The sequence below is a fragment of the Pavona decussata genome, unplaced genomic scaffold, assembly GCF_977016875.1.
Source record: "Pavona decussata unplaced genomic scaffold, jaPavDecu1.1 SCAFFOLD_26, whole genome shotgun sequence".
Taxonomy (NCBI): domain Eukaryota; kingdom Metazoa; phylum Cnidaria; class Anthozoa; order Scleractinia; family Agariciidae; genus Pavona; species Pavona decussata.
The window spans coordinates 4,045,980-4,070,422 of NW_028145449.1; the positions used below are offsets into that span (position 1 = coordinate 4,045,980).

General features: G+C 38.4%; 3 protein-coding genes and 1 long non-coding RNA gene across 8 annotated transcripts in view; 2 read left to right on the plus strand and 2 right to left on the minus strand.

Moving 5' to 3' along the window:
- The window catches only part of LOC146485620 (uncharacterized), a 120,657-nt gene that overhangs the window by 35,175 nt on the left and 61,039 nt on the right, over positions 1 to 24,443 (minus strand). The window contains exon 18 of one of the 2 annotated variants that reach the window (XR_014863385.1): positions 8,688 to 8,873. The exons of the other annotated variant lie outside the window; for it this stretch is intronic. The gene's annotated coding sequence lies outside the window, so the exon portion shown is untranslated. Of the gene's footprint in view, positions 1 to 8,687; positions 8,874 to 24,443 lie in introns of those variants that run through there. 2 annotated transcript variants of the gene reach the window in all.
- LOC146485622 (uncharacterized) overlaps positions 1 to 24,443 on the minus strand; it is a 72,331-nt gene that overhangs the window by 35,175 nt on the left and 12,713 nt on the right. Inside the window, exons 6-17 of one of the 4 annotated variants that reach the window (XR_014863391.1) lie at positions 24,062 to 24,187; positions 21,982 to 22,078; positions 21,544 to 21,762; positions 20,756 to 21,132; positions 20,310 to 20,477; positions 19,650 to 19,760; positions 18,790 to 18,909; positions 18,284 to 18,374; positions 15,678 to 16,052; positions 15,013 to 15,150; positions 14,234 to 14,470; positions 10,330 to 11,240 (exon numbers count right to left, since the gene is read on the minus strand). Coding sequence is in view for 2 of the 4 variants with exons in the window: in XM_085103423.1 (XP_084959549.1) it covers positions 10,900 to 11,240; positions 14,234 to 14,470; positions 15,013 to 15,150; positions 15,678 to 16,052; positions 18,284 to 18,374; positions 18,790 to 18,909; positions 19,650 to 19,760; positions 20,310 to 20,477; positions 20,756 to 21,132; positions 21,544 to 21,762; positions 21,982 to 22,078; positions 24,062 to 24,187 (2,400 nt within the window). In the remaining 2 variants the exon portion in view is untranslated. Of the gene's footprint in view, positions 1 to 8,763; positions 11,241 to 14,229; positions 14,471 to 15,012; positions 15,151 to 15,677; positions 16,053 to 18,283; positions 18,375 to 18,789; positions 18,910 to 19,649; positions 19,761 to 20,309; positions 20,478 to 20,755; positions 21,133 to 21,543; positions 21,763 to 21,981; positions 22,079 to 24,061; positions 24,188 to 24,443 lie in introns of those variants that run through there. The other 3 variants (XR_014863392.1, XM_085103424.1, XM_085103423.1) reach the window with 3 other exon arrangements.
- The window catches only part of LOC146485623 (thioredoxin domain-containing protein-like), a 70,466-nt gene continuing 47,872 nt past the window's right edge, over positions 1,850 to 24,443 (plus strand). Inside the window, exons 1-4 of the mRNA XM_085103522.1 lie at positions 1,850 to 2,011; positions 2,330 to 2,416; positions 6,951 to 7,072; positions 7,179 to 7,263. Of these exons, the coding sequence (XP_084959648.1) occupies positions 2,345 to 2,416; positions 6,951 to 7,072; positions 7,179 to 7,263 (279 nt within the window). The 5' untranslated portion in view covers positions 1,850 to 2,011; positions 2,330 to 2,344. The remainder of the gene's footprint in view (positions 2,012 to 2,329; positions 2,417 to 6,950; positions 7,073 to 7,178; positions 7,264 to 24,443) is intronic.
- LOC146485624 (uncharacterized) lies at positions 23,382 to 24,170 on the plus strand. Its single transcript, XR_014863417.1, has 3 exons — positions 23,382 to 23,582; positions 23,677 to 24,031; positions 24,072 to 24,170. It is a non-coding gene; the product is annotated as an uncharacterized LOC146485624 (long non-coding RNA).

Consider the following 24,443-nt stretch of genomic DNA (forward strand, 5'->3'; position numbering starts at 1 on the left):
GTAAGATGTATCGTAGGTATTTTTTTAAGTAATAGATTATCGTTGGACTCATCCCCTAATATCAAAGAACAAATTCTCCTATCTTATCCCCATAATTTGTTTTACCAAAGTACTGTGGAGAAGTTATTTAAATGTTAAGAAAATTCCCTTCGCGTGATCATGTCCTTAATTCTCATGACCTTAAGGGTTGAATAAGCATTGACATTACAAGGAGAAATTTTATTCTAATCACTGTTTGGGCTTAAAGGGTTAATTATATTTGAGACTGATACGTTCCACTCGATTAATATGACAAACTCTGTATCATTTTGGCAAAATGATAATGCGTTTGGAGATAAGCAACCGAAAAAAAAAAAAAAAAACTGGCGATCCTTGCGAGTCAGTGAGGGTTGCTAAAATGTGACTAAGAAAGAATTGAGCCCGGGGTGCTCAAAAAACATGGGCCAGAAACATATTGTTTTGAAAGTTTCTCTTTCATGCATTAACGTCCGTACTAAATGTAGATAGGACAATTATTGCAAGAGAATGGCAGAAAAAGATGGTGGGATTCCTGTTTAAATCCCTTGAATGCTCGGTGACCTCTTTCTTTTGTCCGTTCACCGTAAATGCTCGAATTAGCGCTCGGGGCGCTTATTTAATTTTCTGGGTCGAGAGGGGGGCGTCTATTTGAAGGAGCGCTTATTTTTATTTTAGTTTTATTTTACATATAGTGTTAGAGGGGTCAAACACCATACTCTATCCAACGGCACATCCTCGTCATATAGGGGAGTACCATTCCCCCCCCCCCCCCCCCGAGGTCTGTCTTTCTGTCTCAGTTTTGAGGCTTCACACCTTCGCGCTGACAATATTGCTAGTCACAAGTACGTAAATTATGATCATCCGGGTCAGTGTAGTCGTGAGAAGGACTGTTTGTGGTGACTTTAACTGACGTTTCGATTCATCTTCAGGGTCAAGTGAATTGTGGAATGTCAGTAGGTGGTATATGATTGGTCAACAAAGTCCAGATGTTATTGGTCGTTTGTCAGTAAGCCGTGATGTTATTGGCTGTGAAGACTGTAAAAAGTGATTGGTGCGTTTCGATCCGTCTTTTGTTAGTCAAAAAGTCCGTGGGTCTATTGTTAGTAAAATGTCTATTTTTTGTCAGTTACGTAGACTGCAAGCAGTCCCTTTCTGGTCAGTCGAGAGGGTGCGCTCACAGCGCAGCGAGACTGGAGCGAGGAGGAATAAACGAGAAGAGACTCTCCCCAAGCTCCCCTCCGCTCGTTTGCTCCAGTTTTTTCGCGCTCGGCTATTTCGCGCGACCTCTCGACTATCCAGAAAGGGACTGCTTGCAGTCTATCAGTTACGTTGTTGTTGTCAATAAGTCGTTTGTATGGTGCAGGTAGTTATAGGCAACGGTTGAGTGGCGTTTGTTCTAAGTTAGTAAACCAGCTTTCCAGAGTGAGTCGTTGATAGTAATTTGTACTGTAGGTAATGCACTTGGCAGAGTCCCAGTCGATTCTGCGGTTCGTTTGTAAATGGAACTCAGCAATGTGATTGTTGATATCACCATTTCTAGTTGCTCGTTTGTGTTCAGTCAGTCGTACGTTTAAATTTCTGCCGGTCTCACCAATATAAGTGGCCTGGCAGTCGCAGCATTTGATCTTGTAAACTGCCCCCTGTCTGCGGTTTGGTTCGTCACGCACTCACGCAGGTTATTTAATTTGTTTTGTCCTATTTGATCCCTTTTCAGTTTTTCTCCCCGTTTCCAGTACGCCTTGGAGTACAGATGAAGATTAGCTTGCGAGCAGAAGTCGTCCATTGGGTGACCTGCGGTTTCCCACCAAAGCAATACGTGTCCTTGTGTAAAACATGGCTGCAGAAGAAGTACTGCTTGTTTTTGTTCTTCTCTCCCTTATTTCTCCAAGCCTGAGCCTTTGACAAGGTGCTTTCACTCACAGATGTAGACTTTGATGATAGAGTGTTTGGCTCATCCACGCATTTTGTAATGTTTTATGGACCTTGGTAAGTTGTATTATGTACAACGTGTAAGATAGTACGTAAGCTCCTTAGTTCCTGGTAGTTTTCAAGTCAGGGTTTTACTACATTGTACATGTTTAAATTGTGATCTCAAATGATCGATTTTGTTTCTTTATTGTCACTCTTATACTGAAGTTAAACGTGGTTTTGATTTATTCCCTTAAACTATAAGCCTGCATTAAAAAGGTAAATAAATTCGCTAAGGAAAGCCTAGGAAAGGGTGGTACCCGGGTAACGCTTTTAAAAGCTTACATAGTATGAACTGCCTCCTCAGTGAATAATTTTTGTCTTTGATGCCAACAAGTGCGAGCACTGCAAAAATTTCATGCCGACATGGAATCTGTTAGCTGAATACTACAGCAAAGTACCTCACAGTGAACATGTAACAATAGCCAAGGTACAAATGTAATTAACAAATTAAATGTTAATAATCGGGCCCTCAAGTGTTGTACTGTTAATCATCGATTGATTTTGATGTGTTGTTGAGCATTTCAGCTCATAATAGCTTGGGAAAATCCCTGGTCCCCGGCCCTATTTACAGACTTGTGTGGTTTGGCTTTTGAGTTGCTAATGCCACAATGCATCAGTTTGCTGATTATAATCTATTATAACCTATGTGTGTTTTTAATTCTGCTGGTTCCAAACTTTGTACTGATCATGTTGATAAAGATGCAAAGAGCACTCATTCAAAGAAAAGCAGCCAGATTTTGGGTTCAATGTGGCCAGCCAAGACTGGAGTTCTTTCTCAAGGGAGGAAAAGAGAGGAGTCTCGGAGCAAAATGAAGCTGATGGCTGCTCTTAAAAAAATCACGTCATGCGTGGAGCTCGAGTGGAGCGGACGTGAATTTTGAGCAGTGTCTTTGCTCCTCTCTTTCGGTGAAAAATCTTTGGTTAATGGTCCTATGACTCGCGAGTAAAACAAACGTGGAGACCGCGGTTTCGACAGAGGAAGAGACGAACGTCGCTAAACGGCCAAATAACAAACCAAACGCTCACGAAGAAGATAACAAAAACATGGCGGACCGTAAAGAATCTGATCATGCAGCTTCGGAGGAAGAACCAACGCTTTATGAGATACGTGACATGTTAGCGGACCTTCAAAAGTCGGTCACAAGCATCTTAAAAGATAATTCTACTTTGAGAGAGGATATAAAACAGTTAAAATTGTCCCTTCAGTCAAAAGAAAGAGAAGTCAGCGTTTTAAAAACATCATTGGAAAAGGTGTCAAAAATTAATGAAACTCTGAAGACCGAACTTCAACAAGCTAAATATGAACTCCAGAGGAAAGTGGAAGAGACGGACAACCTGCACACGGCGCTCGATGATTTGGAGCAGTATACCAGGAAAAATAGCCTAGAAATTCATGGGATACCAGAAGATTGCTATTCAACGACGGAAGAGGTAGTATTAAAATTGGCAACCGCGTTAAATATTAATGTTAATCCGAGTGACATTGAGATAACACACAAACTCAAACGATGTGGCAATAATTCGAGTCCAGTTATTGTCAAATTTTTAGCCACAAGGTTAAGACGAGTTTATATAAGGAAAGAGTTAAGTTAAGGAATGTTTAAGTGTTGGATGTGTTTCCCGGTTATTCCAATGCAGTGAGGGCTGAAAAACCTCGAATCTTTCTCAACGAAAACCTGACGAATTATAGACGAGGACTTGTATCGAGAGCAAGCGAAATGAAAAAAGATGGGCTTTTGACGAGATTTTGGACAATCGATGGCAAAATCTTTGTTAAAACATCGCCGAGTGGCGATCCTGTTCGAATCGTCAGCGACTCAGATTTCGACAACCTGTGAGCGGACTTGTTGTTTTACTCGACAAAACAATGTTTGAATTGACAGAGGAAAATTTACCGTTACTGTAATCCTTACAAATAATCTTATTAGCTTGTTGATTAACTCAGAGAGGAGGGAAATATGGGTGGGAGCATTTATAAAGGTTAGTACCCAATTCGGACTTTAAGTGTTCTATGTTCTAAATTTTCGTTTTATTGATTTATTTTCTGGTCATATTTTTGAGTGCATTTATTAAAGCCTATTTTGTATTGGATGTGATGCCTAACAAACAAATGTGTAAAATCATATCCCTAAATGTTCGAGGTATAAGAAATTCAATAAAGGGGAGTAGAATTTTTACATGTCTTAAAGATAAAAACGCTACCCTTTATTTTCTACTGGAAACATTCCGAATCCTGTGATGAGTAATTCTTCAAAAACAAATGGGGAGGTGAAATCTTTTTTTCTCATGGCACTCGCCACAGTAAGGGAGCTTGCATATTATTAAATGCATCTATCAAAGAAAACAAAATTAAAAATTCCCTAAGCGACAACTCAGGAAGAATTGTTTTAATTAACCGATCTACAATTGTATGGAATCATCACTCTGTAATATATATGCGCCCAATGATCATGCTGATCAGTTGCGATTTATTGAAGATCTTAACAACTACCTGATAGAAAAGTCTGAATTAACGACACTCATTATAGGAGGTGGCTGGAATTGTACTCTAACAAAGAAAGACAAGAAAGGTGGCTTGCCTTAACTACAATGGATATTTTTGATCTGGTAGACATACAACGAGTTAAACATTCGAATATAAACAAATACTATTATAAATCAAAAGCCCTAAAAATGAGATCAAGAATAGATTTTATTTCTTATAGCTAAAAATTTAACCAAATACGTTCAAAAAGTTGACATTCAACCTTCGATAGCACACGATCATAGGACAGTCTACCTATCGTTGCACTGGGTCAAAGAGACCCCAAGAGGCCCTGGTTTCTGGAAGTTTAACAACGCTTTATTGAAAGATGATAAGTATACCGAACAAAATAATTTGTAAAATGTATCCGAAATTACTAAAAAAGTATATATATATTCAAGATAAACGAATGTTTTGGGAACTTCTTAAGATGGAATTTAGGTGTTTGCAGGAGCCCATTATCAAAATAGCTGCTATGTTCAGAAACCTTTCAATCTCCTCATTTAATGCTACAATACGAGTAAAGAGGGATTTCCAACCAGCCCTAGCTTCGCGAGGTTTCGCGAGTCACGTATGTCTAGTTAAAATAATTCTTTTGGATTAACAACACTCTACCTGAGTGGAAGAAACGTGAACCTTTTCCAGGTCTCAAGTGAGTTCGTGATGTAGAAATGCTTAGTTGTCAAACCGCTTGTTGTCGTAAAGTTCGCAGCTGGCTTCTCCGTCCTTCTGAGAAAGCGACAACTGCATACTTTACTACCACTTCCTAACGACAATTTTTGTCAAGCACCCAGATTCTGGGTGCCACGTGACCAGAGGCAACCAGGGTCCTTTCTCGAGTGAGGAAGGAAAAGGATCCTGGGAACGAGGTTGGACATGACCGTACTAAACTATAGTTTGCGCTAAACTAAATATTCGTGCATATCCAACGTAAGTAGTTTTCCATGTGCCTGATGTGACTTAAAGCCTCGGATAATACAAAATTATATACAGTTGGAAAATATGTACCATTAATAATAACTTATTAAATTTTTCCACATCATCCTGGTGTCATTTACAAGCGACTTGACTGTACTAAACATACAAAAATCTTTCAGAAGAACCTTTACTGATTAGTAATTAAACTCAAATCAGAGCTCATGTAAATCCAAGATTAGCCTAATCGGGTAATAATAATAATAATGATAATAATAATAATAATAATAATGATAATAATAATAATAATAATAATAATAATAATAATAATGATAATAATAATAATAGTTAAGTAGAGCGGGCAGCTTTACTGACGGCCGCCTTGTTTGAAACCCCGTTTTAACTCCCGTACAAACTCTGTATTTTTACATTCTCGTAAGCGGACATTCCCGTAAGCGGCCGCGGACACTTTCAGAGATTACGACTTAGACTTTTTCTTTGTTCTTAAGCTCCCGTAAGCGGACACCCCAAAGAAAATCCTATTAACAACCTCTGTGTCTTGTTTTTTGTCAATCAACTTTACATCGCCGTTCGCTACAATGATTTTACAGTAATTTCAGTATCATATTTCAGTGTTTATTTTGTCATCATCTACGTCCGGTTACATTTCGAAACACCACTTACATGCATATGCCCTTGTGACTGGAATTACAACGTTGTCAGCACAACACTGTAGCCAAGGCACTCAAGTTTCGATTTTAGCCAAGGTAGAGACATTTGAGTGTCCCCATTAAAAATATACTGGCAAGGAATTTCAAAGCCGTATCTGGCTCCTCTGTTTACTCGCTTTCCCCTTACAACAGTCTTTCCTTTGTCTGTTCCCCGGAAGAAAAAGTTGTTAACAAGCACAAAAACATCCTCATAGGAATGTGTCCGAGTATTTCATCATTCTTGTTTATGGTTTAATTGTGTTTATTGTTATTTGTTTGTTTTGTTTTTTTAAATCATAAAGGGAAAGTCCTAGTACTGCAGTATACACTATATTACTGTTCAGTTATCGTCACTATGTCGTAGGGTTGTACAGTATAGGGCGCAATAAAACAAAAATGTCATTTAATACGGCGGTATTTCTTTTGTATTTCCAATACGGTGCTGTATTTATTGTTAGCTGGGCAAGCTCCCGTAAGCGGCCATCTTTCCCCTACACCTCTAGTGGCCTACCAGAACCATTCTCATAAGCGGCCAGCTCAAGTTACGGACACTTTTTTCGCGTTGCGAGGGTCCGCATACGAGAGCTTCGACTGTATAACTAAAATAAATGAAACTTTTCCTAATTAATCTCAACAATAAGCCTTTCTAGAAAGAAACGTCTTCAGGCCTTCCTTAAAGCTACCTATAAAATCGCGCATCCCTAGCTCCAGTGGAGGGGCATTCCAAAGCTGGGGGGCCCGTATAAAAATTGCCCTGAACCAATGTAGCTAGATAATCACAGGTGACAGTTATACGTTATTAAAATTTACAGGGAAAGGGGGAAGATTTAGCAGAAACGACTGAACCAGAAAATGGCCTGTACACACTGACGTCAGAGAACTTTGACAAAGATGTGGAAATGGGTCTGCACTTTATAAAATTCTATGCCCCATGGTAAGTAGCTAATTTGCTAGAGAAATCCGATGTCCACATTTAAAGTTTTGTTTTTTCCCAAATCATCAGCACTGCATAAGCCCCCCCTTTTTTCTTCCTTTGACAGGTGTAGCCATTGCCGTAAGCTTGCAGCCACCTGGAAAGCATTAGCTGAGTATCATAAAGACAATGTGGACATCGCAATAGCTAAGGTACCGGCACACTCATCTCAAATGTTTGTTTTTATCAACAGAGTTAAAGGTAATCTGGTGACCATAGAAATAAATTTATGTAATGCCAATAACATGAGAAGTGCTTGCACAATCTTACGAGCGAAAGGCTCATGATAAAGATGTGGGCATGATAAAGATGTGAGCTTGATCTTAAACTGCGAAACAGTGTTTTCAATACTTTGAAACAACACTCCTATCGTGTGGAATGTAGTGCCCGGCTACACGAGAAGAAGGAACATGTAACACATGTAAGGTCAACTAAATAAATAAACGTTCTCTATTTGGATCTTGAAATAGGAACTCCCTGATTCAAGCTAGAGTACAGTTAAGATTGAATATTAGCTCAATGTGACAAACACCAAGCAGATAAGTTTGTAGAGCCTTTTCTCCTCTCTTTTGTGTACCAGCATAGAAAGAGGTGCTAAAAATTAGTTTGATGCTTTAAATCATGGTTCTTGTTAAATATACATGCAACATGGCCACCAGTGCTATATGGAAAGGGTGGTGAATGGTATTTCAAAAAACAAATTGTGGCATCTTTAGCATTACTTCAAAGAGAAATCTAACGGCCATTCCGCTTCAGTTCTTATTCCGGAAGACGGTCAATCAAACGCAACCTTAGTGTTTGCGCGTTGTCGAAAGTCGCAGAAGTATGTCCTCTCAGGCGCCATAGAAAAAGAAATTCTCCTACAGTCGGATTCTTAATGCTCAATTCCAAGTGTAAAATAGAAAGAAAAGTTTGTCGTCGTTTGTTTACGTCCTCCTTCAAACGTGAAATTAGGAAATTTCACGTGGTAGTCCTCGTAAAAGAAACGGCAAAGAAATGTACCAAAAAGTGTGATGCAGGTGCAAAGTTGTTGTTTTGCTTACTAAATCTAATACTTTTTTGATGTTCTCGTTGCATCGTAAACTCCCTCATTCAGTCTGTGTTTTGAGTGACGGGAGGAGGGGGGGTGGCAGGTGGTAGTTTTGTTCAACCAATTTGCTTGCTCCCCCCCCCCCCCCCAAGTTGTTTTAGCCTTGCTTCGGGCCTTTATTTAAAGAGTGTCTTTAACTTCCTTGCATTCTTTACTTGGATAAGAGAGGAAAGAGGGAGGGGATGGTAGAAAGGAGGAAGAGGGAAGGGGTGAGGCGAGCATTCTATCGAAATGACAAACTGCAGAGGGAGGAGGGGGTGAGGTGAGAAGTCCGTCGAGGTGTCAAACTACAGGGGTGGAGAAGTTTAACGGCTCTCCTAGTTATGATATTAGTAAAATAACGGCAGGATAGTTCAGCCCATGACACAGTATTAGTACGTTAGTGTTGCGGATCAGTTTTCACTGAATTTCATTTTGGACGACAATTACGCATATAAAGCTTAGAAACATTGTAGAGGTAACTCTTATCTTTATTTTATAACTTCACACGTTTACAATGTCGCGTTTAATAATATATGTGAAGTTCATAAAACACTCAACACCAAATGAAACAGATCAACAATTTTGATTATGATAATTATTATATATACTTGAAATATGACTTAATTATCCAGTTGCTTTTCAGTGGCTAACAAAAAAGTTAGCTATATTTTCAATTACTTCAATGAAAACCTTACTCAAAAATTAAATTCGAAACTTGTTCTTAGCGAATACTGACCTTGTACAACAGTAAGTCGCTACATGATTACAAGTTCTAAAGTTTTAAAATTGGTACACCACAACTGTAACTTAATTTAGATAACTTTCAAGCAAAATTCATTAAACCATGATGAATTGTTTTATACTAGTTGATTAAATTCTTTTCGGTAGGGAGAATCTGCACCCAATCAAAATTTTAAGTTTGCCTAGCTGTACCAGTTAGTTTATCGTAAAAGTCATTTAAAGATCATTTTCCGAAATCAGTTTTCTTTAATCAACAGAATTGTACTGATGCCATGATAGACGGCAATCAAATTAACAAAACTGGACATTGAATTGCAATTATAAATCACGTTTCCCAATGGTTATAAGATAAAGTTCTTTCAAATATAAACTAATGTTCAATCTTATGGTCGACATTCAAGTGATTCATGATCTTAAATGCTGACTTTGTCCTTAATTTAATAGTCTACTTCATATCCCTTGCCTTATCGCCTTACTAAAGGCAATTACTTCTTTCTAAGAGAGATCACTTAAAGACTTTTACGATTTGATCCATGTATCTAAAACAAATGGATTCCAGATGGAACACAACCAACGACAACAAATCATAAAAAGAATGCTATGATTGCCTTCCATTGCGTCATGGTACTGTTTTAAAGTTTTTGGAAGTGTTCACACTCAACTGCCACTGATCGCCATGGAGTGAAAGCTATTCACTGGTCGTGAACCGATCATCAGTAATATTCCTTTGACTGCCAAACCATTTCAACGGGATTTCCGGCGCCAGAAAGACTCCTGCAGGAATCGCGGAGTCTGAATCCAATTTAAAAATAACAGCTCTGTCTAAAATACATGGATATATGGCTGTTTGCACAATTAACATTGTTTAAAAGTAACATTTAGGACACCTTTAAATTTTTGCGGGGCTCCTTAATGTAATCTATGTCATTGTACCTCAATGTTAAAAAGTAAAGTTATCTTTTAGGAGCCTGTAAACTGCAATGTCGATGGAACTTTTAATAATCGTTTTCACTTAGTGTGATGAGAAAATTATTGTTGGAGATCAGCTATAATAACACTGTAAGATTGCTCAAATTAACTTAAACTGAGCCCGAGGAATACACTTGAAAAAGGCCGAGTTATTTTGTTGATGAAAAGCTGGTCATCTCTCGGCTGGAAAGCTGCTCTTATAATGTACACTTAATTTAGTGTGAAGCTTGAGATGCATCGTGTAAACAACTTGTCGTCATAAATTATCTCCGTGTGAAAAAGGCAGAGGCAGGGTATTAGCTATTTGGTTCAAGTTCATTGTAAGACCAAACACGTGTCTGAACAGGGTTTGATATACCTATCTAATGCAGCATTTGCCGCTCCATGCAGTTCTAGAGTTTCTTTCCATCGTCTCGTAATACCTGTTACTTGTTACGTTAGCGCCTTACTGAGAGTAGTACTTTTAATATTTCCGCTTCCTTTTGTTTTCAAGTGCATCCCCTGTCTTCAGTTACAGATTCCTTGATTATCAGCATTTTTCTTAAACCAGGTAAGGAGTTAACTCAAGACTGGTCACACTACAACGTGACAAAAGTCCCTTTTAAAATCAGTAGGGAGAGGGAGGCTAGTAATCGACGATAGATAACTCGAGATTAACAAACTATCACAAAGCCCCCTCCCCCCGATAAAAAATGACATCAAATCAAAGTTAAGACAAAAAACTAAAATAACGCAAGTAAGGCCTATCCACAGAACAAATCCTCTTTTAAAATATGTTTATGCGCACTGAAGGTCAGCAGTACACAGAACAGGAATAGTTACTGCTATGAAATTATATAATAAAATGTTCTCATGATGACATATCATTCTGCCACTTGAGTTTAAAGAAAAATATTTTTTGTGTCTCAGCTTACGACCTTTCAGTATAGAAACATAATAATTCATATTTGTGATATTGAAAGACTGTGAGCTGGGGTTTAAACCTCAACGCCGGTTTGCATTTTTTTTAAGTTGTTTCGTAGAAAGTTTCTACTTCATCCGGTTGGAAGTTATAAGTTCCCGCCAGAAATGTTTCTGTGAAGGTGCTGCCATAGCTGTACCCACTTGGGGGAGCGTAGGTGTAACCAAGGCTTGAGAATGAGTTTGTATTTGATGAGGCGTAGTCAGATACGTGAAGATCAGTTCCACCCCCGAAAGAAGGTCCAAAAGAGGAGCAGCTGTATGTGGAATGAGTCCTTTGATAACTATATTGTCCTGTTTGAGTCAGTTTCACCGGCGCCCATCCTGGCTTGTTAACCAATGAAAACAGGAAAGCTTTCGAATCATACCGCCATGAACAACTGGAAACTAACAAGAAAATAAACAATTAAAAAAAAAAAACAAACAAACTGACACATACTTCTGATGATTACCGCATGGGATGAGGGTAAAGTCACACTTCAGGCTTAAGTGGCCCACACAGCGAGTCGAAGATTAACCTGATCACCTTAGTATGAAACAACTAGGAGTACTACTCCAGCCCACCTACATAACCCCTCCCCCTGAGTAGTAATGCATCCATCACTTGACTAACCCAGACAGTCTTTTGCCGGTACTCACTTATATACTAAGCAAGATAGTGAGACAATGCGGTGTTAAGGCTACTCTCTGACGAAACTACGTGACAATATAGAGATCAGCTCAGCCTCGAACCACTGACCCGTCGATCAACCGATTTAAGAAAATCCAACCTGCTAACCATTTCCAGTTGTGACAAAGAATCACCCAGTACCACTAGTTAACGAGAAGGCTTGCAAGCACAGACGCGTCTCATTGCTCACAACTAGTGCTTCAGTTAGGGATTGATTCAAGGCTAACAACAAGGTGGTCACTAATCGTTGGAGCACTGATATATTTTTTCGGTTTTGCGTTCCTTGCCCTTGGATAATTATTAAAACCCGTAGAGCGTTTGCACAAGTGAACCTTTTGAAAATTGCAAACGTTGGTGGAGGGGGAAGGGAGAGTTAAAACAATCCAACTATTTAAAGACCCCTGTTCAAGATTATACGCACTCGTTTGGTGTAATGAACTTTAGTTTAGAAGTTTAGTCGCTGGACAAGCAAAAAAGAGTCGAGTTTTAGCTATAATGAATAAAACACCTAAAGGTTTCATTGTATAAGGACACTATGGGCCCGTTTCTTAGTACTTTTGGGTATGGAAAAAAGACAAAAAATGGTCTTATAGAATTTTAACACATATTCATCGGATTTACCAGAAGTAATAGTGATGGTTGAAAGCAAACAATGAAATACAGAAGCGTTTTTTTTTTTTTTCTTTTTTTTTTTAATTCACTTAAACATCACGGTTAATTTAATGTTCGGTGAGTTTCACTCTGAAATCCTGATACATTAAATATTTAACACCAAGATATACCACTTATTAACCGAGAGTGAGGTCATTACAGGGAAATCTCAGACCGAGGCCTTGATGTATTGACCGAGTGATAGCGAGGTCAATACATCAAGGCCGAGGTCTGAGATTTCCCAGTAATGACCGAACGGACGAGCTTAATAAGTTATTTATTATATGGCCTTTTTGGCACTATTCAAACACCGGAAGTATAATTTTCCACATCCGCTTGCGCGCGCAAGAGGTCATTCGAGGTCGTGTTCACTGAACCGAAACGAACCTGGCGATGCGATCGAAACCACAAGACACAGTTTCTTTGACAATGAAACAATTTTTGTCTTTATTACGTCAAGATCTAGGGCAAATTTAACCACTTAAATTTAAAAAAAAACACACTGACCTGTGTTTTCAAGTGTTTGACTCTTAAAAATTTTAGAAGCTATAGCAAAGATGGGACCAGTTTGTGATTGAATTTTGAACACGTGGGGAGAACTTGCAGTGATTTCAGTGACACTCCCGATGAATATTAATCTTCGTCGTCGCTCTCAATAATATAACGGAATCAGACAGAAATCTCTGGATACTTCCCTACAGTCCCGTCAAAGTACTTGGCTCGTATTCCTCGCCATTGGTTTTCCTTACGTCTTTAAAGAACTTTCTCAGTAGGTGGTCAAGCTCTTTCGGTGGTAAGTCCCAAATCTGAACATTTGTCTTCTCTATCTCGCCAAGAAAACGGTAAAAACACTTCATATCACTTGACGTTTTTTTTCACAGTGTTTTTACTTTTCTGTTCTTGAACAAACTTTTGTAATTCCTCTTGACTGTTACCGAAATTTTCGTCTTCGTAAGTGATAACTTTGCTCATGTTCAGTTGATTTGCTCACTTTTGCCCTGTTCTTCGTCCTTTGGAAAATAAAACTCGCTCTCGCTATGGCTCTCTTCGTCGCTCATACTAAAGAAGTATCTGTATGCTAGTTTTTCTTTCAGTTATTAAAAATATAGTTGTACTTTGTCCATATTTTTTGTTGTTTTCGCCCACGCGCTCGTAGCTTTTACTCACAACTCAAAAGAGCCGTCGAGCCGAGAAAAATTTTCATAATGCCCGGTCATTACAAGAAAATCTTGCCCGCTCAGCAGCCAATCAGAGCACGCGTACTATTGTAGCCATATAATAATACGTCATAAAACATGAATGGAAAGTAGGGGGTCTCGAGCAGGATCCACAGATAAGCTACATAAATGAAAAGCGTCAAAATTTCAAGAGAATGGAAGGATATTAAGAGTTCTGAGAGCAATTCTCTGAACAGTTTTCTTTGGTTGAATAAGGACAGCAAACGATTTTGTAAAGTGAAACCAGTATGCGATGAAATCAGGCAGCGAATCTGATATAAACTCCAAGTATCTATACATGTTTGTCATGTGCTTATTTTTCTATTGGCTGGTTTTCGAATTTAGGACCGTTCAATTGAGCTTGAAAAAGAAAGTCTTACTATCCGAACTAAGGGACCCATTATTAAACGAAGTTAAAACCAGGCTTGACAAAGTTGTCCTCTAAATAATACCGCTTTCCCCAAGATTCCGGTTATTTAAACGAGGTTAAGTCGTGCATTTAGATAAAGCTTATCCGTGGTTTTTGGAGTAGTCGTCAAAGCCTGATTTTGACTTAAACGATGTCTAACTTAACCTCTGTTTAAACAATCGGCCTCAGAGGTCTAACACGAATGGCGTAAAATACTTTCACCTGTTACATCCGATTTATTCTCTCTGATTTACAATTTATTTTCTCTCTACTTTACGACGCAAATCGGTAATTAGCTTTGAGATATTCTACTCCAAAAATAGGGTTAACTGACAGTTAAGGCTTAAAATGATGTTTTTAAGAGTTACCCCTGAAAAAACTACTGCGCGTTAATACTAACTTGATATACGGTAAGGTAAATAAAGTCACTTACTAGTCCATGAGTCACTGGTGTACCCTCCAAATATATACTGGCCGACCTTTATTATCGTCACAGTAGGACCCTTGTTATCGCACCCGGAGTGAAAGGTAGATGCCGCCCAACCATCAACGGACGCACGCCAACACCGCTTCCAGTGAGAAGATTTACTCTGGACGACAGGTTTAAGCCAGTTACTTAAAGTACCAAGGTAATTATCGTTGTTTTCCAGAATGGATGAACGTCCTAAGCCTTCAATTGAAATTTTTTTAAAAAAGACAGTATGACAGGCAAAGATAAACGATATACATATTTTCAGGCAATATAGCGTTCACGAGAAAGACTGGGTGATTCGATTTCAAAAATCTTCGAAGGCGGGAAAAAAATCGGCACAATAACTTCTCCAACGATTAATAATTTTGAGAGGAACTCAAAGCAAACGTTCACTGAATTTTATGATATTTTAGATCATATTTCATATATTTCCAAACCTCCTTCAGTTTGAGGACCACATTTTAACATTTTGTTGTTTATTTGTTCTTGTACAAGTTTCAACCTGCATTTAAATCTTGCTACTTCACGTAAGATGGCTGAATAGCTAAAAGCTAGATAGCCACTTTGTTACGGGAAGTCGGGAAGTAGGGGAAGGGGAAAATGTTTTAGCGGGCTGGACTATTCTTTGAGTACTGCGAGGGCTATTTGCTAACGAAACTAGCTACAATATCTTTTATATAATATAAGTTTCAGCTTATTTAAAAAGATCCATTGATCGGCCACAATGTTAGAATACTTACCGCCGGCATAACTATAATAGCAATGAAAGCCATTTCCCACATATCCACTGTTACACTTGCAGAAATAGGATCCACGTTTGTTTGTACAGGTGGCGAGCTGATGACAGAAGGATGTCTCTTTGGTGCATTCATTAAGATCTGAAAAATAACTTCAAATATTAAGAATAAAGTAATAGAATTTAAGCAATCTATTACTGTTACTTGTTTATTCCAAAACAGCAGTAACAGCAGTTGTGTATTTGAACTCGTGTTTAAAAACACGGAGGCGCATTGTTAAACAGACTAACTCTCTCTACCTTCGCCAGTACTCGAGTTCTTTATTTCCTTCCAGAACCACTCCATTAAATAAAAAGTATATTTTCTTCTCAGAATACTTTTCCACAGACAATCTTGTTAGAAAACCACTGTGTCGAAGGGACTTACACAATTTCTAAGCCAACTAACATTTGAACGTGCTCGTAACTAGACAACCGTCATCTTCGGTACCTCACTCTCTTTAATCAAAAGGTTTAGTATCCTGTTGTAAATGATAAAGGCACCTTATAATTTGACACTGTTGGAAAAATGTTCTGTTCTCATGTGTCACACTTTAAATCTCAGTACATTTTGTTGGTCACGGGTGTCTATTGATCATTCTTCACCAGTTTCACTTGTAATCAGCCTACCTTTCTTACAAGTATACTGATGGCAGTCACTGCATTTCACGTCATTCCATTTGTAGTTGTGTTCCACGCCAAGTGCGTGCACGCAGTCTTCTTCTTTAAAATTATTTGGTTGATTCTTAGCCCAAGCTGTGAAATTTCCAGCTCCACGATCCGCCCAAGTGAAGCTACCCTCTGTGGAGATGTTATTCAATCCCAGCCAGGATTTTTCACCATTATGACCATGCTGCACAAACACGTTTTCTTCATTGTTGTTTATGTCAACAAGGACTGAGTTTTCTTGACGGCATTTGTTCAGTGCTGTGGTCCAGTTTGTGCATGTTTCACTTGTAAAGTGACAAAATCCATTGAAATAGCTCCAGTCAGGATCACAGATGTCTGCAATTAAACAATAAGAGATTTTTTACAATTCCGAACTGTTATAACCAAAGAATAAAATTGATAATCAATAATTTTCGCTATCAGCTAATATTAATCAATGTTGATTAATGAATTGATATTTTGAAATCAGTCATGATTCAGTGAGGTCAATCAATCAATTTCCCAATATTAAAGCGTAGGATGAGGTTAGTCTCCATATCCGAGCCAGAGGCTCATGTGTAAAACGCATGACAATAGGAAGGAGTAACTTAACTTACAAAAAACAATCAAGGAAACAAATTTAAGTATTGAGTAACCATAAAGATGAAAATGAAATATATTAAGAATATTAAAATAAGTAAATAAGTAAAAATATATAAATACTTTACCCACCCAATTTAACAGTATAAAAAACTGAAAACGTATATGTATAAACCCAAGTTAGTATAACTAAATAATGATACCACCCCAAATTTAAAGAGATGACGCTAATGTATTTGCAGATGTCTGACGTGTTATTGTTGGAAATACATGTACACTCTCAGCGTAATGTCTTAAATGGATTTAGAGACTATTTACACATTCATGAACTGTCTGGGTTTCCAGAAGTTTCCAGAAGCTATTTTGAGCCAACTGTGATGTTCTTACGGCCGGAAATTACCGGTTAAACCAGCTTTTGGCAGGTTGTAGTTCTAGAACGTTCTACCACGTTTTAGTATAAATCTACTAGTGTTCTATCACGAATGCCGTTCTCTGATTGGCTACACTACTCGCTATCTATTCTGTGATAGATAGTGAGTAGCGGTTTTCAACAAAGTGGCGGCCTCTTTGTCGTGTTTTCGAAGTGTCTGCTATGAGGAAATAGATAATTTACTTGTTTCGTTTTGAACAACAAGTAGATTTATACTAAAACAATTAAATTATTCGCTCTCGATTTCTATGCGTGATAGTTGATTCGGGCTTCGCCCTCATCAACTATCACGCGATAGAAATCTCGAGCTCATAATCTAATTGTTAAATATAAACGAATGCGTGTTTTTCTCTATATGAGATTTAATTTAGAGAAAATTTCATACCAGAAACACTTTTATTTAATTTAGATGAAGATAGGCATTAGTTTCAAGACCATTTTGAGTAGCGCACACAACCCTGCATGCTTTAGAAAGCAGCCAACGAGTTTTTAATGTTTATTGTATTAATTAATTTTCTTGTGGGATAATTGGGCTGAGTTTGTGTAAAGTTTCAAGTTCATTGGATTATTTCACACCGTGAACGGGGCTTCGTCCTTTGACCTTGATCTTCCCGGTATTCATCGGCCCGTGACCGCACTAGGCTGCATTTCAAACTCTCGCAATTTTCTCTTAAACATAAAATACCTTGGAACTTTAAAATATGATTTTTGAATATAGTTAATTGAAAGATATCTTCAGACGAAATATCAGAAATTCGACCAAGTGGTCGCTGAAATGCAGTTCTCGATTCTTTCTTGAAGGGGAGGTACCATGGGGTTTTTGGTGTCTTTTGTTAAAAATGGTGAAATAAGACCTTCGATCAGCTGCCAAATAATTCTAGAATGACGAGAGGAAAGAAATCAACTCAATTCTTGAAAGGAACAACTCGTAATCTGTTCTAGCGCATTTTGAAAAACAAAAATACGAGAACTTGAAAAACATTAGCCTCACATTTTTCAAGTTTCAATCCATACCGACTTACTCTCTCTCTCTCTCTCTCTCTCTCTCTCTCTCTCTCTCTCTCTCTCTCTCTCTCTCTCTCTCTCTCTCTCTCTCTCTCTCTCTCTCTCTCTCTCTCTCTCTCTCTCTCTCTCTGCCTTTGAGGAAAAGTTGCGTGTATCGAGTGCTGGGTTCGTTTCGGTGTGGTTTCTGACTGTTGACGCCTTGGTGATCGAAATGTTTGATCAGTTATCATTCCGAGTAAGATGATCAACTTTTACCGTTGTTGTGCTTCATAAGGCTGATGACATATCGATATAAACGGCTATTAATAAATTCAATTAAGACGACTTTGGTTGACCATCGATTGGCCCAAAGATGAAACTTCATTGAAAACCGAAGTGCCATGCTGTGCCTCTCGTTTGCTTCTGGGCTTCTGCTGAGCGATCCTGATCTCACAGATTTCACCTCTCATCCGACGTACTGCGTATGATCTTACAGTATTTAATTTTGATGTTACGATGCTTTATTCGCCTCATTAACTTGAAAATATCAGGCAAGGGCTAAGTTTTTACTGACCTGTAAGCACCGCATAACTCACTGACAGCGGATCATATCTGGTCTGGTACAATTCCTTGACACAGACTCTGAATCCAGAGGAATTCATGTTCTGCAGAGGTAAACTTTAATTAATGCTCACTTGGTACTTTAGTTAGAGGTTAACAGTGTTTCCCAAATATTTGAATACTTTATATATTTCATTGCTAACGGACGACACGCTGAAAAATGAAATTCAAAACCTATTATGCCGTAGTTTTTATTAGACAGGACGATTCATGCAACCTAACGTTGTTGAATTGTTTCGCCATTTTCAAACTCACAGGTTCTATCGCTGACATTGCGTTACTAGACTAACAAGAGAACAAAGATTAAAAGATAATATTTTTAATAAAGAAAAGGAAAAAACCCTCAACAAGTTTCTCAAAGTTTCTCTTTGATTCCTTAGAAAGGTTATTTTCCATTTTTAGTATAGTTAGAGTTTTGTTATATCTTATACAAAAGAAGCTTCTATGAAAAAGCTTTACCTCTATCCAGGCTGTGATGCCGTTGTGCTCAGGAGCCGAGTTTCCACTTGCCGTCGTGCTGTGATTAGCGGATATCAAAATCGTTGGCGTTGAATTATAAGCTCTTGTAAATGAAACAAACTGCAAACCAAAAGAAACATTAATGCTACTATTTATTTATTTATAATTTATTTGTCTATTTATTAATACATTCCATGACGTATCATTCAGTTTTATCTCTGAGTGTAAAATTAATCGTCTTTCTATCTTATTTTCATTCTGATCAGATCTCGTACAGGAAAAAAATATCATGTCTTATAAAGGTATATAGTGTTTTCCTTTTTATTTTTCTTTCCAAAATTCTTTTTAAGTGGTTGTTCTCGTTGTTTGCTTAAAGACCTTCACTCTTAATAAAGAGTTTATGGCTACGTAGTAAAAGCAGATCTTATTAAACAAGGCGCCATGACACAGTTTTATTAATATACCATGGCACGCTAAGCTTCCACTGCATCCCATACGCAGGCGGCAAGCGTGAACATCACATAACAAGAGTACATCATTCCCAGATATGAAACTGGACTCTATGTAGGAACTTACGGTGAATGTGTGTACTTTGCCATGGGAAATACGAATCAAAGCTCTTTTTCAGATGTCATACAGGACTCCATTCGTAAAAGTGGTACCACGACACTCGATTTTGCAGAGTGTCCTACACAGTGCTCCATATACTTGCATGGTTTGAAATTAGATCGTAAGCCCGCATATTCCGCAAAAGGGTTCCATGCAAACTGCCCCACAGAAGTCCTTTGGAAAATTGGCAGCGGAAACTCGTTCTAACTTTAAACGCTGTTGCTTTCTAGATCTAGTCAAGTTTTCCTTACCTCACAGTAAGCGTTGTTGTTTTCGTCTGTTGGTGGGTTTGTGTTTGGAAAACTGGTCACCCCGTGCTCGTTAAACAGCGGTTTGTGAAGTTTGGCGAACGCGAACCAGTTCTGTCAAGAGAAATAACAGTTGAATACCATTGAATACCAACCAATAAATGGGAGAAGCCACTGCCAAATCTGCGAGATGTGTTATTGAAAGTGAATGAATTATTTAGTCAGTGACCCAGGCATACTCGGAAGCCAAGTTAATTTAGAGAAGGTCTTTCCAGGAAAAGCGTTTTATCAATTAAGTATGCTTTTTTCCTTCGGCTAGATAACGTGGTAAAAAAGCCACATTTTGAAAACCGAACTGTGCAGATTTTGGGCCTGAATCTCGAAGTCATGATCATTCCTTTCACAATGTACTCAGAAACGCAAAAGAAAAATGCTGAATATCACAACTTTTTCAAAACGAAAGAACCTAAATTTCCAGCAAAATAATGATATATTTGTTAGAGCTTCTTGTTTTATTAAAAAAAAATTGATAGCACGCTGTAGCATTCGTGCAAATTTCACCTTGCTTAAAAAATTTCTCAAACGACAATAACTTCAACCAACCAGGGGATTGAACATTAATGGTAGAAGCTTTGTACAAAACACTTATAGTTAAGAACATACCACGGTAATGTCCTCATGCTTTCCATCAAAATTCTGCATTTCCCTAAGGCACGCCTTAAAAGAATTCTTTGTAGTATCTTCGAGCCAAATGAGAGCGGCATCATACTCATTCCCTGTCCTTAAATGTTCTGACGTCACAAGAACCACAGGCGCTTCAGCAAACTTGTCCTAAAAAATTCCAAGAAAAGAGGTAGTTGAAAATGGCAAAAATCAGTTGGTGAGCAAGTATATTTAAATGTTTTGGACTGTTTCCTGAGATTCCTGGCAGAATGAACATTCAACGAATATATCTATATTATATATTTCAATTCCAAACTACTTGTTTAGTTGTTCTACACAGAACGAAACTGTGGGATGATTCAGCTGAGATAATTGCTGCTTGGATATCAGAGTTACCTCGAGTTCAGTTTTGGCATTTTATTAAATGTTGTTTACTAAAGTCCTACCTTGGGAAAAGTTACATCTGCACAGTTTGTCCCAGACCACCACTTTTGCAGCTGAATCTTTCCGGTCAAGCTCTCTGGTGGAGCTCCTTGGTACGCGATCCAGTCGACAGAAGCAAATGGGTTGAAATTCTCCTGCTTTCGCCCTGTTTGCATAACGCAAACAGTGAAATTTTTGGGACTGATATTTTCAGTCCAGGAAGTCACTGCGTCGTGGACTGTTACGGAATCGTTAAGTTTCATGTGATTAACGGTGACTTGAACATGAACCTGTTTGTCCGGATAGAAGCGGTATGGCGGTAAAGCGACTGTTTTGCAGTTGGAATCGGACCATTCTGGAACATGGAGGAGTTCTACTCGGCCTCGAACAATTGGAAAACCTGGTAAACAATTTAACGCGTATAACGTTAGTTGGTCAAACTGATAACTCACTCCTTGGTTGGTATTTGATCTGCAGTACCTTTCCCAATGTGCTCTAGTTGCTACAGTGACAGTTGTGTTGATTAAAATGGCCTATGTGTTTTCACTTATTGTTCCGTATTAACCTCTCACCAGTTTGGCAGGTCCCACGTCCCCGATTAACTTGTGGTCTGGCAAACAAGATCTTGTTTTTTTTCGTTATTACGCTTCTGCTTTTGTTGTTAGCTGTCTTTTCAATATTCGTCAGATAGCCGAGTGAGTTCTTTGCAGAATACAAGTTTCTCGTGTCACTAAAGAAGACAGTACAACTGTGTAATAAGGTCCTCTGTTGAGCTTTTATGCAAGGTATCATTATAGAGTATCTCTCTTACCTTCACAACTTCCTGGATGGTAAACAAGGTTATTTTCTAGTCCTCTACAGTAACTTAACTCATGCCAGCATTTGTTGTCGTATGTTGTTCCATTCGCAGTGCACACTGGATCCTGATAGAAGGGACATTGTTCAAAACACTCACAGCGGACGTCATGCGCACTGTACGTCTTGCACACTCCAAACCGTGGACAATGCACATTAAGGCAGGGATTGAGATCTGTGACAAAAAAACAGCAATTAAAAATAGCTAGATATTTTCTTTAATATCACACTTGCGTGTAAAATGAGAATTTCTTGAATGTCTTGCTTCTCGACATTGTAAGTAAAGATTATTAACTTTGGTAAAAATGTAATAAAATGAGTAGACATAAATAAATTAATTAAAAAGTTAATTAAAACATAAAAAATACCTAAATATAATAAATGAAAACCCAACCTCCAATCACAGCAAAGCTGACTGTAAAAGGATCGTGACCACTTCCTGATCCCTGTAAGTCTTTAACGCAAATCTTCATACCCTTAAGGCCAACTTCCTGCAAAAAATAATGCAATTTTGATAACACATACTCCCCTTGTCATGTTTAGGTAGAAAGCCAGATCTTTGTAATTAATAACTTTAAAAATATTTTGAATTTTTTGAACGTCCTTCCAGGCCCCAATCCCACAAAAGGAATATTTGACTTGTCTAGTTCAGCCGTTCATCGTCATTTGGAACAAAGTACGTTCTGAATCTTATCCTTGTGTCCGCTTCCAAAGGAGGATTGTTTAACTTGTCTAATTCAGTAGTTCAACCCCATTAGGAACAAACTGGGCACTGATTCTTTTCTTAGAGTTCCCTTCCAAAGAAGAATTGCTTAAATTGTCTAGATCATCCGTTCAACCCCATTTGCAACAAAGTGCATTTTAATTGTGTTCCCAGTGTTCCCCATTTGGAACAAAGTGCGTTATGATTCTCATCCCAGGGTCCCTTCCAAAAGGAGGATTGTTTCACTTGTCTATTTTAAAACTTAGAAACAATTTGGAAGAAAGTACGTTGTGATTTTTATCCCAGGGTCCCTTCCAACAGGAGGATTGTTTCACTTGTGTATTCTAGAACTTAAACACAATATGGAACAAAGTGCGTTCTGATTCTACTCTCAGGGTCCCTTTCCACAGAAGGATTTTTGTACCTGTCTAGTTCAGCATTTCAACACCATTTGGAACAAAGTTCGTTCTGACTTTTATCCCAGGGCCCCTTCCCACAGGAGGATAGTTTAACATGTCTAGTTCAGCAGTGCAAACCCATTTTGAAAAAAGTGCGTTCAACACCATTTGGAACAAAGTTCGTTCTGATTCCTTTCTCTGTGTTCCTTCCCAAAGGAGGATTATTTCACTTGTCTGGTTCAGCCATTCAACCCAATTTGGAACAAAGTTCGTTCTGATTCTTTTTTCAGGGTTCCTTTCCGAAGGAGGATTATTTCACTTGTCTAGTCCAGCCTTTCGAACCAATTTGGAACAAAGTGCGTTCTGATTTTTTTGTCAGGGTCCCTTCCCACAGGAGGATTGTTTCATTTGTCTAGTTCAGCAGTTCAACCCCATTTGGAACAAAGTGCGTTCTGATTTTTTTCTGAGGGTCCCTTCCCACATCAGGATTGTTTGTCTTGTCTAGTTCATCCGCTCCAAACCATTTGGAACAAAGTGCGTTCTGTTTCTTTTCTCAGGGTCCCTTCCCACAGGAGGATTGTTTCACTTGTCTAGTTCAGCGTTTGAACCCAATTTCGAGCAAAGTGCGTTCTGATTCTTTTCTCAGGGTCCCTTCCCCTACGAGGATTTTTTCCCTTGTCTAGTTCAGCCTTTCAAACAAATTTGGAACAAAGTGCGTTCTGATTCTTTTCCCAGGGTCCCTTCCCAAAGGAGGATTGTTTCAACTGTCTAATTCAGCCCTTCAACCTAATTGGGAACAAAGTGCGTTCTGATTCTTTTCTCAGGGTCCCTTCCCAAAGGAGGATTGTTTCACTTGTCTAGTTCAGCCTTTCAACCCAATGTGAAACAAAGTATGTCCTGATTCTTTTCTTAGTTTCCCTTCCCAAAAGAGGGTTGTTTCACTTTTAATTTCTAGTTGAGCCTTTCAACCATATTTGAAACCACGTAGGTTCTGATTCTTTTTCCAGGGTCCCTTCCCACGGGAGGATTGTTTAACATGTCTAGTTCAGCGGTTCAACCCCATTTAGAACAAAGTGCGTTTCAATTATTTTCCCAGTGTTCCCCTTTAGGAGCAAAGTGCGTTTTGTTTTCTATCCCAGGGTCCCCTCTCAAAGGAAGATTGTTTAGCTTGTTTAGTTCATCCGTTCAATCCCATTTGAAACAAAGTGCGTTCTCATTGTTTCTCAGGGTCCCTTCCCATAGGAGGATTGTTTTACTTGTATTTTGCATCCGTTGAACCCCATTTGGAAAAAAGTGTGTTTTCCTAGGGTCCTTTCTCACACTGCAAAATCCCGTCTTATAGAGCGAAAATAGGACAGCTGGTAATATCATACCTCCACCCAGGCCGTGATGATGTTGTTTTCTGGAGGAGTGAAGCTTTTTTCTTGACGGTCATATTGGTGGTGAATTGAAACAAGGACCACTGGTGACGCATTGAACGTGGTGTTAAAAGGCACTACCTAAGAACGGTAGGTCAATGAATAAACAAACAACAAATTGGATTTATAAATCAAGATGGAAGTTCTAATTAATCTTATCTAAAGGTGAAGTACCTTAAACAATCATTAGGAAAGAAAGTTTATTCAGAAACTTTTTTAGTAACTGTATGCTTAATTTTATATTTATTTATTTATTTATTTATTTATTTATTTATTTTTCTATTTATTTATATCTGTTTCATTAATGGTTATTTTTCTATCTAAAGTTTTTTAACAA